The 13,126-nt window shown below is 44.0% G+C and overlaps 1 protein-coding gene across 1 annotated transcript in view; it reads left to right on the plus strand.

The window, feature by feature from the left end:
* Positions 1-13,126, plus strand: part of LOC146782696 (extracellular calcium-sensing receptor-like) — a 172,421-nt gene that overhangs the window by 115,120 nt on the left and 44,175 nt on the right. The window contains exon 5 of the mRNA XM_085637187.1: positions 11,247-11,370. Within this exon, the coding sequence (XP_085493313.1) occupies positions 11,247-11,370 (124 nt within the window). The remainder of the gene's footprint in view (positions 1-11,246; positions 11,371-13,126) is intronic.

Genomic DNA, 13,126 nt, shown 5'->3' on the forward strand with positions numbered 1-13,126 from the left:
GCTGTAGTTGACTTTGTCTGCCATCATCACCTCCAAGACATTGTGCAATTAGCTTTAGCAGAATTTCAGATTTAATTGTGTGGAATCTATTCTATTATATTACCTAATGCAGCTCTTTGTAATGACTCAAGGGACTTGGCTCATGGTGCATTGTGTCCTTAGGGGCACCTTGTTAAATTTCCTTTCTTCATTTGTGTTTGGATTGTTGTTCACTGTCATCAATAACACCTTCAAGAGAAGCCAGTGTCACTGGAGTAAGTGGCAAGTCATTTAATGTTTGGTGTAAAATATGGAGATTCCGTGGTGTTCATGTGTGACTGCAAGGAACACCATTAGTAGAACTCTATTTTCCTATCTGGATGTTTTCATTAGCGCTTAGACGCTACAATCATTGCTGGCATGCCAGGACGTAGAAAAGATTAGGAATATATCTATATATATATTCACTGAAAAAACCATAGGTTTCACACACGTTATAGTTAGGAATTAGCATTTAAAAAACCTTGCAAATTCACTGAAAAAACCATAGGTTTCACACATGTTATAGTTAGCTGGACATTTTACTGATAAAAAAACAATGAAATTCCCCCGTTATAGTTAGTGCAGGCAACTATAACTCACGCGACTGCAATCCTCTGCTGATGCTAATACTGTATTTAGACACTTATTTGCCCATGTCTTCTTCCATTAAATTTTAGCTATACATATATTACAAATATTTTTTTTTCATAAAGACACATATGTCATCAGCAGAGGATTGCGGTCGCGTGAGTTATAGTTGCCTGCACTAACTATAACGGGGGAATTTCATTATTATTACATATATATATATATATATATATATATATATATATATATATATATATATATATATATATATATATATATATATATATATATATATATATATATATATATATATATATATATATATATATATATATATATATATATCTCAACTTGAAATGAAATAGTAAGAGCATATTGGGAATGTATAAATGAAAAATAAATGTATTGCTTAACAAGTATGTTAAACCCTTGTAGAACAATCATCGCAATTAAAAGTATTCAAATATGCTTTATTTTATTCAGGTATATCTATGACATAGAGGTGGGCCTTTGCAATTCTTCTTCTAAATTGTAAATGTAATACTTGTTTGTATTAGACTGCCTTTTCAATACAAAGGAGGTGGCTTATAGTTTGACCAACAGGGTACTCCATTGCCAAATCTAAATAGTAACCTGCCTGTTAAAATGACAGTCTAACAACCTTATTTAAGGGTGGGAGGGCCATCAGTTTTCCACTGATGGAGCCCCAGTCGGCTCAATTAATGGAAAGCCCCCTCTGATGGTCTGAGGGAGTTGTGCCATCAGAGGAAGGGCATTACACAACCTGTCATAATCAGGGTGGATGGTGCAGTGTCCTTTATTTGCCCTTCACCATCTCCCTGGCTGGTGAAGGACACATACAAATTTCAAAACAAACTCTCACTTTGAAAGTTTGTTTTTTAACACTAAAACATTTGTTAAAGTTTTGTTGGTTGGCCATGAAAACTGACCTACCATTGTAAACCTCTGCCTAACCCCAAGTAACAATGACCCATGGCGTTGCAGAGTGCGCAATGTACTTTGTTTTATTTATTTATTTAGTTACTTATCTCCGTACGGCCATATGCCGTAGTTTAATACCCCTGTCCCTCTTCTGCCCCGCACCACTCCCTCGAGGAGCCGCTACTGCCTGGCTTGGCCTGGCAGTTTGGGCTGGACTGTTCCCATGAGGCACAGGGCCAAGACCGGTTTGTGTATGGCTGCGTTCAAACTGGGATGGCATAGTGAGCAAAAAAACTATGGATTTAGGCTCAGATCTCTGTACTGGGGTGAATGTATGACATTGTTCTGCATTCTGTCAATTCAATTCAATAGAGACTTTATTTCGGTTTTGATTCAAACCATATAAGTATACATATAAACATCACAGTTAAAAGACAAATATTAAAAAGTGCCATAATTCATTACCAAACAGAAAAAGGATATCACCAATACCGTACAATAAATTCTTAATCAGTAAAGTGCAAATAGCGCAAGGCATAATATAGTCCATATAGGTTCCTGAGGTAGATGAGGCAGTCAGACAGTGAAGAAGCAACCTCATTGATCCATACAGGTTCTCAATTTAACAGACAGTTTTAAGAATTCAGTTACATGGAGAACACTGTCGCTGTGCAAGAGTTGTAAATACATTAGTGCTGGTCTGATCTGGTTAAAATTAAGTTTCTTTAAAAGAGCTACCAGATAGCGTTTGCGCGGGTATTCATAAAATTTACATAAAAATATAAAATGCAGCACATCCTGTGGAGACTTTCCGTCGCAACCACAGGGAGCTGCAGCCTTATTAAAAATATCTTTTTTAGTTCTAATTAACAGATGATGAAAGATATTTAACCTGAACCTTGACAGCAGGAACTTCTCATGGGAACTAAATGAGCCCATCAAATATGGCTCCATTGTCTCGCAAGTTTTTAACATGACATATTTCCTGATACTGGGTTTCAGGAGCTCCTCTCCCTCTCGTTGAACCTTTCTCCCCATATAAAAGGCACGCTTAATTGCCTCCACGTCCCCTTTTATGATCCCGCTTGGATTTTCAAACAGCTCCAGACAACCAAGTCGAGAGAAACAGGATTTCAAATATTTTAACCAGGGGGTGCACATTGCCTTATCATGGGACAAAAGATCTTTCACAATCAAGTGGGTTAATGGAATGTCCTGGTTCAGCCACAGTTTTGCCCAGCAAGTCAAAGGGCACAGAGAAAAAATGTCGCATAAATATTGTGCCCCCAATTATTCGTACACTGCCAAATTAGATGTACCAGTTGGAACACATAGAAGATGTTTTATAAAGGCGTTTTCAGCCACCTGTAGCTGTTCTCCAGCCACATAGCCCCATAATTCACTGCCATAAACAGCAGTTGCCACTGATTTAGTATTATAAAGTTTCATCATGGCATTGTTGGGCTTCTTCCCCAATTTCGATGCAAAGTTAAAAATGGTAGTGTTAACCCTTGCCAGTTCCCCTTTCTTTTTAACCAAGTGGGGGCCCCAACTTAATTTGTTATCAAATAGGACCCCGAGATACGAGAACGATTTCGAAATGGGGATGGATACATCATCTAATTTAAATACAAAGTTCCTTTTTGGCTGTAGGCCAACTTGCATAATAAATGATTTAGAATTGTTGACCGATAGGTCTCTTTCTGTCATGAATGATTTAAAAGCATTTAATAAGGCTTGGAGACCCTTCTCGGTTCTAGAGATTAAAACCGCATCATCTGCGTATAAAAGAACAGGAATACCCCGCCTACCAACTCTGGGGCAGTCAGCCTGTACCTCCTGCAAAACGGTATCTAACTCATTAATATAAAAATTAAAAAGAAAGGGGGCGAGACTACAACCTTGGCGCACACCCTTCTTAATATCGAAGTTGCCAGTGGTGCACAGATCCGACGAATACCTGACATTAGCACTAGTGTTACTGTGTAGGTCTACCAGAAAATTAACAATCCCACTATCCACACCCTTCTCCCTCATGGACTGCCACAGCCTTCCCCTGTTAACACAGTCGAAGGCTGATGACAGATCCATGAAGGCGAGATGGACAGTGCCCTTCTGAACAACAGTGTATTTACTTAGTATTAAGAAAAGATTAAGGCACTGGGTTATAGTAGAACGACCACTGCAGAAGCCATACTGGGAAATGGACATGATGTTATTTTCTAGCGCCCAGTTTGACAGTCTCTGCAGCAGAATTCTCCCCACAACTTTGACCATAGAGTCTATTAATGAAATTGGCCTGTAACAAAAAGGACTGCCCCTATCCCCCTTCTTGAAGACAGCGACAATCGTTGAAACTCCCCATAAAGGGGGACAGCCAATTTCGGCAGCAGCGTTAAAAACAGACTCTAAAATGGGAGCCCAAAAGCTAGGATCAGACTTATATAAGTCTGGTGGGATCCCATCAGGGCCAGGAGCTTTCCTGGCTGTGAGTCCCTCTATGCCCTCCATAACCTCACCTTTATCAAACGTAATAATTCCACCACTGTTACCAGGGAGCAAGTTGACATTTTCAGTCACCACACAACTATACAATTGTTTTAAATGTGATTCCCATTCTTCCTTTTTTATGCAGCATTCTAGGCCATCACCCGGGTCCTGGACCAAAAATGTTTTTTTTACTACCGCCCAGAATCTAGAGCTACACTTTAAAGTAGAGGGGTCAAGAATCTCATCCCAGGCCTCCACTCTTAAAAACTCCTTGCGTGAAGCAATGGCAGACTTATATTCTTTTCGGCACAACTTTACATACGTTTTTATTCTAGGGTTGGCTGCCAAGGCTATCCTTAGATTACGTGCTACCTTGGAGCAAGCACGATTGAACCATCTCGGTCCCTCATTCTCTGTGTTCTTTACTGGGACCATCATCAACTCTGACACTTTCTCCGTCAAGCTTTGAAAAGCACTAAGAACCTGATTCGGGTCTGCCCCTTCTTGAATGCAGTTCTTTATATCCTGCGTGCAGTACTCCCTAATATTTTTATATAAGAGGTCAGGAGTAATCATTGCCCATCTAAGGCGCCGTCTCCCGTTGATTGTGCTCAACCTGCCATTGATGCAATTCCGATCTTCTTTAATTAACCAGGGACCCTTCAAATGAACAGTGAGTGGGTTATGATCGCTGAATTCACTTTGTTCAATAGTAAAAGAGTCCGCAAATGACTACATAGGCAAAGAGAGTAACACATAGTCAATGAAAGTACCCCTCCCATGACCTTTAAAAGTTGGGGTGTCAAAACACTTTGTGGGATCCCTCAATGACATAGCCAAAGAAAGATCTAAACAACTCAGTAAGTCATTAAAAAGTTCCCCTTCCATCGTATGTTCCAAATGCAAACCGCCAAGGCGGTCACACTGCAGATCCATTAAACATTTCGACAGGGGGTCACTGCAAGGATGAACATTAAAATCTCCCATAATTATAAGGTTATAAAGGCATTCCCTCAGTGAAGAATTAATAAATGCATTTAGAGCAGATATTTGATTAGAACCTGTGTTGACATTGACAGCATTATAGAAGTTAACCAAGCCAGCCAGACAATTTTCTCCATTCAACACTAGGCCCATAAATCCAGAATTTGCTGTTAAAATTCTGCGAATTTTACAAGAGAGTGTAACGGAAATAAAAGTCACCAGACCCCCCTTGGGCCTACCTCTACTTGATGCTATTGCAGGAACATAAAAGGCCTTATACCCTTCGAGGAAAAAGTCACATTCCATTGACCATGTCTCCTGCAGGCAGATGATCATAAATTGCTTAATGTACATAACCCAATTGTCATCCGCCATCTTTGATGCCAGGCCTGCAATGTTCCAGGAAATAACATTATTATAACTAGCTTTAGCCTGTGTGATCTTGATGGGTGATATCTCAGCTGGTATTACATTGCCCAGACCCACAGACGCCTCCCGTCAGTCGCACGCCTCCAAACCGGACAGAGCATCATATCTATTCTGTATGACCACGTCAAGTCCATTATTGCAGTGGCCAACAAAGTTAAATCTATTCTGTGTTTCTACAGAGAGCCCACGCCCACCTTGATTAACATTGTACACATATGGTGCATCCAAGGCAGGGGTCTGAGTTAGATTTGCTGACCTAATTCTCTTTTGAGGACACGGATCTTTATTCAAATGTGCATAAAAATAGCCCAGTGGGCGAACACATATACTATTCATATTGCACATTAGTGAGGATGCTCTTAGTAAAATTGTGGCCACGTGTTGGGGATGATTAAAATTAACGACAATACAGTCCCCACTGCTTGTTTTTCTAGACGGACCAACCCAATTCACCCTTCTTACTGCTATTATTTGGTCCGAATATGAAACAGGGAAACCACAATTTTTACCAAGCCATGCGACTGTTTTATTTTTTAATGAGGCGTGGGATTCCCCATATGGTAAAGCTAAGTGGTCATCACAGGATGGAACATTTGTCAGCACCGCCACATATGGTGCGCAATCAGGTGGGAGATTAAGATAGTGGCTTTTCCTCATATGCCTGGGATCATGTCTACCCTCCAGGGTTATTGTGGGATATGTAGACAGGGGCGGTATAGCTAGTGTCACAGGAGGGACAGGTACTGCTACAGCGACTTGCTGAGGAATCTGCTGTACATTCCCTGTCGTAATTTCCTGCCCCTTTTCCACAACCTTAGCTCCAGCCGTAATAGCTGATGCCAGGTATGCAGTTTCACAGACCACCGAGTCTGTCTACTTCCAATGCCAGAGTGTCAAGCTTAGTTGTCAAAGGTCTTAACATCTCCTCTAGTTTAGCCTCTAACTTCACTTCCAGAGTGTTAATCAATAGAGTAAATTGCTCTAGATTTAAATTAACACCACCCTCACTATTTCTACTGAGTGTAGAGGTTCTTGAGCCACTGCAAACTGGCTGAATTGGGTCTAATCTTTTTTTATTATGCTTCCCAGCCCGTTTTATTTGTGCTTTCCTGCAGGAACGCACTGGCCTTGGCGCTGATGGTACTTTCACTATTTCCTCAGTCGAGGTATCCATCGGATCTTCCTGTGGTTCACCATGCACCTGGGCAACAACCGGTATCTCAGCCCTATCTCTAATGTCCAGGTTAGTGCCCCCATCTATGTCAGCCACTAGCAGGGGCATATCTTCCTGTACCACTGATGTGTTCCCCAGTCCTAAGGAGGCCCTACGGTCATTATTTATATGGTTTACTCTTTTCAACAGGTAATTATCCAAAGTCCCCGGCACGGGAACGGATTTATCAGATTTCGATTTAGACATTATGACAAATATGAATAAGTTAATAAACAAAACAAATAGCACTATACACTAATAGCAAATAAAACAAATAAAGTCTCACTTTACGAATGAAGTCCGGCACTGAAAAACCCAAATCTCAGGCCCAGTCCAGTCTCTTCAGGCCTCTGAGGGCCACAGAGGGCCGGCCCTTTGCCAGGGCTTAGCCCGGTGCCGCCCGTGCGCGTTCCCGCAATGCGGGGGCTCTCCTCTGGTTAAATGCGCCTCCGGGCGCGGAAGAGGCGTGAGCGGCTTCCTGCCGCAAGGGATGCCGGGAAGTGTAGTCCTCCCCTCACTGCGGCCGCGCTGGTATGCAGGTACGGCGCCGGCGGCAGGGGAGATAGGCGGAGATAGGCGGCAGGAGAGCAGACCAGGGAAGTATAACAGGGAATGGCGACCTGTGAGGTGCAAGGAAGTGCTGCGCGGCCAGGCAGAGGTTAAGGCACAGACGCGCGCCCCCTGGGGACTCCGGAATGTCTAGAACCACAGCCACCTCCAACTTATACGGAGTCCACCCTCCGCACGGCTGGTGCCCACATGGAACTCAGCCTGAGCTCGCAGAGAGGAAGTAGCCGGAGCAGAGGGTCAGAGGATCCCACCAGGGCTCTCACCCCTCAGCCAAAGTTGACAGACAGAGGAGCCAGCTGCACCTGCTGGGGCTCCCTCCTTACCACCCCCTCTTACCTCTTCTCACTTTCTCAGCGTGCTGGTCTCAGCCTCTGCCTCACTCCTTGTGATTGAGTTACCACGGAGGCCACAGGGCGGAAGGGAGGCAAAAAGGCGAAGCAACAGACCTCCACAGCTTCAGCTGCAATCTCAGGTGGATCGTCCAATTGCCACAAAAGCGGAATGTCTGCTCTCCTGCTCTCCTGGGTAGTTACGGCGGTCGCAGGGCCGATAGGATCAAAGGAAATCCACCCCCGCGGGACGCCACTAATTCACTTGCTCCCTCTGCTCGGCTCAGCAGGAAAAAGTTGTCGGCGTCGTGGAAGCGGGCGGAGAGAGCGGAGAGAGCGGCTGGCTCCTTCGCTGTGGCTTCAACTACACTGACTGCAGGCTCCCTGCGGGCTCTGGAAGAACCGGACCGGATTCTGTACTCCCGTTCTGTTCCCTCCTATCTGTCAGACCCGTAGACCTCGCTCCGGTCGCACAAGGCTTTTAGCTGGGCTCACAATATTCCGGCCCAGACTCAATGTCTTCCGCAGGCTCACGGTAAGGCTTGGGCCTCAGTCGCTTTCAGGATGGGCTGTTATTAGCGCAGTGCCTATCGGAGGTCCGCCAAGCCAGAGGGCTGTCCATCAATTGATCTTTTTGCATTTGTCACCCCGAGTGGGACGGGTATGCCCAGACGCGGGTCCCGTGCTCTCCATGCCACTAGAGTCAAGCTATCCTGTCTGATGAGGGGTGAAACTCCGGAACCGGTCCTAGGATGCTTGTTTCCAGTCCAGGGAGGACCTGGCCTGGCAGTTTGGGCTGGACTGTTCCCATGAGGCACAGGGCCAGGACTGATTAGCATGTGGCTGGGTTTAAACTGGAATGGCATGTTGAGCAAAAAAACAATGGATTTAAGCCCAGATCTCTCTACTAAGGTGAATGTATGACATTGTTCTGTATTCTGTCCATCAATTTTTCTTTTTGCATTTGTCATCCTGAGTGGGACGGGTATGCCCAGACGTGGGTCCCGTGTTCTCCATGCCACTGGAGTCAAGCTATCCTGGCTTGGCTAATGAGGGGTCAAACACCAAAACCGGTCCTAGGATACTTGTTTCAAGTCCAGGGAGGACCTGGCCTGGCAGTTCGGGCTGGACTGTTCCCATGAGGCACAGGGCCAAGACTGATTTGCATATGGCTGGGTTCAAACTGGAATGTGATGGTGAGGAAAAAAACAATGGATTTAGGCCCAAATCTATATACCGGGGTGAATGTATGTCATTGTTCTGCATTCTGTCCATCAATTTTTCTTTTTGCATTTATTCACCCCGAGTAGGATGGGTATGCCCAGACGTGGGTCCTGTGCTCTCCATGCACTGGAGTCAAGCTATCCTGGCTAATGAGGGGTGAAACCCCGAAACCGGTCCTAGGATGCTTGTTTCCAGTCTAGGGAGGACCTGGCCTGCCATTTCGGGCTGGACTGTTCCCATGAGGAACAGGGCCAAGACTGATTTGCATGCGGCTGGTTTCAAACTAGAATGGCATGGTGAGCAAAAAATCAATTGATTTAGGCCCATATCTCTGTACTTGGGAGAATGTATGACATTGTTCTGCATTCTGTCCATCAATTGTTCTTTTTGCATTTGTCATGAAGAGTGGGAAGGGTATGCCCAGACGTTGGTCCGATGCTGTCCATGCCACTGGAGTCAAGCTTTTCTGGCTGATGACGGGTGAAACGCTGAAACCGGTACTGCGATGCTTGTTTTCAGTCTAGGGAGGACCTGGCCCGGCAGTTCGGGCTTGACTGTTCCCATGAGGCACGGGGCTAAGACTGATTTGCATATGGCTGGGTTGAAATTGGAATGGCATGGTGAGCAAAAAAACAATGGATTTTGGCCCAGATCTCTGTACTGGGGTAAATGTATGACATTGTTCTGCATTCTGTCCATCAATTGTTCTTTTTGCATTTGTCACCCCGAGTAGGACGGGTATGCTCAGACGTTGGTCCCATGCTCTCCATGCCACTGGAGTCAAGCCATCCACGCTGGAATGGCATGGTGAGCAAAATAAAGATGGATTTAGGCCCAGATCTCTGTACTGGGTTTAATGTATGACATTGTTCTGCATTCTGTCCGTTAATTGTTCTTTTTGGATTTTTACTGGATTAGAACTTTATACCCACTCTCAAGGGCCCAAGACTGGATTGCCACCACTCGGCAGTGCAAGATTTACAGATAGAGTCCAGGTGCTGTAGCAGGTATGTTGGAAGTCTTGTTTGTGCCTGATACGTCAGTCTGGGAGCAAGCCAGCAAACCCTTGGAAGCAATCTGCTTCTGCCTTCAAATGATGTGGGTCCAGTCCTCCTCACCCAGAAAAGGAGGCATCAGGCAGCAGATCAGCACAGCATGAAAGCAGTACTTCCAGAGCAGCAGCCCGGCTGAGTGGCAGTCCTTCAGCAGCACAGCAGTCCTTTTTCCAGAAGTGTACTGAAGTCGTAGGGTCAGAAGTCTAGTTCTTATACCCAGTTGAGCCATTGAAGTGGAGGAGACTTCAAAGAAGGGCTTTGAAGTGCACAGAGGTCCTCCCTTCCTGCCCTGGCTCCCGTCTCACTACAGGGTGTTAAGCAATCCTTTGCCTAGGCACAGGACAAAGACTATACAGGTGTTAGTGTGAGGCTGTGCACAGCTCCTTTCTCCCATCCTCCCAGGAAGACCCATCAAGTCATACCTAAGTTCTCTTTGTGTGTGGCTACTAAAGGGAATGTACAAAGTCCAGCTGTCACTCACCCCAGACGTGTATTAGAGACAGGCTGCAGGCACACAGGGCTAAAAGCAGATAAATGACATTTTGAAAAAGTTACTTTTTTTTTGTTTTTTTTTAAATAGAAAGAATAAACTCAACTTTACCATTAAAGAGGATTTATCATTACCATTCCAGAGGTAATAAACATGACAGCTCTCCTCCCTCTGAATCAGGAATTATAGATTAGTAAGTGTAATCAGGAATCTCCAATGTTATTCCATGGGAGGGGTAGTCCTCACAGCAGTGATAAACAAATGTTGGGTTTTTTCACTACCATGACAAGCAAAACGTAAACGTACATGTCCTATCTTTTGATTACACAGCCTCCTGCCCTGTGGGCTACCCAGGGCCTACCTTATGGGTGACATGTGTCATAAAAGGGCTGTTTAAGGCTTGGCACAGGGTTTTAAATGCCAAGTCGCCATGACAGTATAAACTGCAAACACAGGCTCTGCAGTGGCAGGCCTGTGACGTGTTTAAAAGGGCTACTTGAGTGGATGGAGCAATCAGTGCTGCAAGCCCACTAGTAGCATTTCATTTACAGGCCCTGGGTATGGGTACAGGTAGTGCACTCTACCAGGGTACATATAGGTACATTAAATATGGCAATTGTGGATAGGTCACTGAAACCATGTTTAGGGGAGTGAACACAAGCATTTTAGCACTAGTTAGCAGTGATAAAGTATACAGAGTCCTAAGGCCAGCAAAAATAGTTAAATTAAATTTGGAGGCAAGCAGGCAAAACGTTTTGGGGAAGAACAACAATGAGTACTTGATGGCCTCGAAGGCAAAGGGGATGTCCCAGGCACATTTGGTTAATTTTGCTTATTGCAATGAGAACGTTCACAGACTCCCTTTTCCTATTGCTGTGTTCTACTCATAAAATATTTGATATCTGTTGCAGGCCCCCATCTCTGTGTGCAGTCAAAGCTGTCTTCCTGGTTTCCGGAAAGCAGTGATAGAAGGAGAGCCAATCTGCTGCTTTCAGTGCATTAAGTGCCCTCAGGGAGAAATTTCAAACAAAACTGGTAAGTGGTTATGCTGGGTATTCACTGCACCATCCAAGATAAACATTTTGGCAAATGGTAAATGGCAAATCTGCCTAATGAGAGGTTTAGGCCGCTCAGCTGTGAAATTCACACACATCAAAAGGGACACCGATGCTGCAGAATTTACATGGATGTTTTTCCTAATGGTGTTGCTTGGAGCACTCCGTTTTTCCATATTGTAGAGCAATGAAAGTAGCACACCAAACACACTCTTAACCTCACCTCCTAGAACTTCACCCTACTGGTAGCAAGCCACCACCTCGCACTGGATGCTTGGGACACTAAGCTAGGGCACTACATGGAACCCTAGAAAGAATTCACTGCACATTTAGTAAACTATAAGAACGGTAAGCAGACAACCTGCACTGAAGGTTTTAGGGCACTAATCCAGGTCACTGCACTGTATTCTAAGATCACAACCCATTGCACTACCTTTTGGATGCTGTTATCTACCTATGAAATGTAAAACACAACACTGCATCATAGAAACAGCAGCACAACATATAGCAGTGAACATAAGCACCACTTACCCGCCATAATGCATTGTGTCATAGTGACACTGACCCATGACGGAGTGTCCTTTAAGTACTGTGAACTTAATCAAAAGGTCATTAATCCACCTTACTGCACTACATTGTAAAGATGTGATGAACCAAAGAGTCTCTAAACCTTTAATCTCTCCAATGGATGCTAACGAGGCATATTGTATTAACAGGACATGGATCTAAAACAGGAGACTGTATCCTATATAAATAAGCCCAACACATTCCATTGCGACCTGAGGATACTAACCAACTATGCTGCACTGTGTCTGAGCAACACACTGTCCCCCACAAGACAATAAATACCACACAACTCTCACCAGGTGAGAAATTAGCCAAACACAATAAACTAGATGATAAGGGTGCACCGTCACAATACTCATTGCAAAGACTCATTACATAAAAAGATAGGACAGTCCTATCATTTTAAGGTGGAGTCTCCACCACGGCTCTTGAGACTCCACAGTAGTAAAGTTACTATTTATAAAATACCTTTGTGAATAGTAAAAAATTGTAAATTTACAGAAAATGGTAAGTTTACCTTTGATAATCATTCCCTGAGTGATTGCCCACATTTCACAGCAACCTAAGAAAAATCAACTAAACCCACCTCACTGAGTCATAGCAATACTAGCAAACTAAACTGCACTGAACCCAAGAGAAATAGCCCTTAACAATGCACTGCATCTTGTTTGGATTATGATAATCCAATGTAACCTGGCCTCCCTAACAAAAGTCGCCTATCTAGAAATCACACATGACATCTTCTGGGACTGTTCCACTGAACTTCAGTTCAGACACATTTTGCCAATTTTATCTGGTTTCAGGTCTCTGAAAGAGTGCTTTTTAATTGCTTGTGCCTCTATCATCAGGTCCTAAGTGGGTCATGACTTCTCCTTATACAACATTTTAAGAGATACAGAACTTTGTATCACCTTAGATTTTCCAACCTTGGTTGTTTACAGAGGAAAAACGTGTCTTTTTCCTCTCTGGGCAAACCATCTAAGAATGGAAATATAATTTTGAGTGTTGTATAGCACATGATTATTCATCCTATGAACACAAGCCACTGAACTGCATTGAATTCAATGGGCAGTTACACTGGGGTGGGCAGTATATTCCTCTCTGAATGCAGAGTTCACAGAGTTTTTCATACTCCGTGTTCTGCTTACAATGTGGAGTTCTGGCAAAAC

The sequence above is a fragment of the Triturus cristatus genome, chromosome 12 (genome assembly GCF_964204655.1).
Source record: "Triturus cristatus chromosome 12, aTriCri1.1, whole genome shotgun sequence".
In the NCBI taxonomy this organism is placed as follows: domain Eukaryota; kingdom Metazoa; phylum Chordata; class Amphibia; order Caudata; family Salamandridae; genus Triturus; species Triturus cristatus.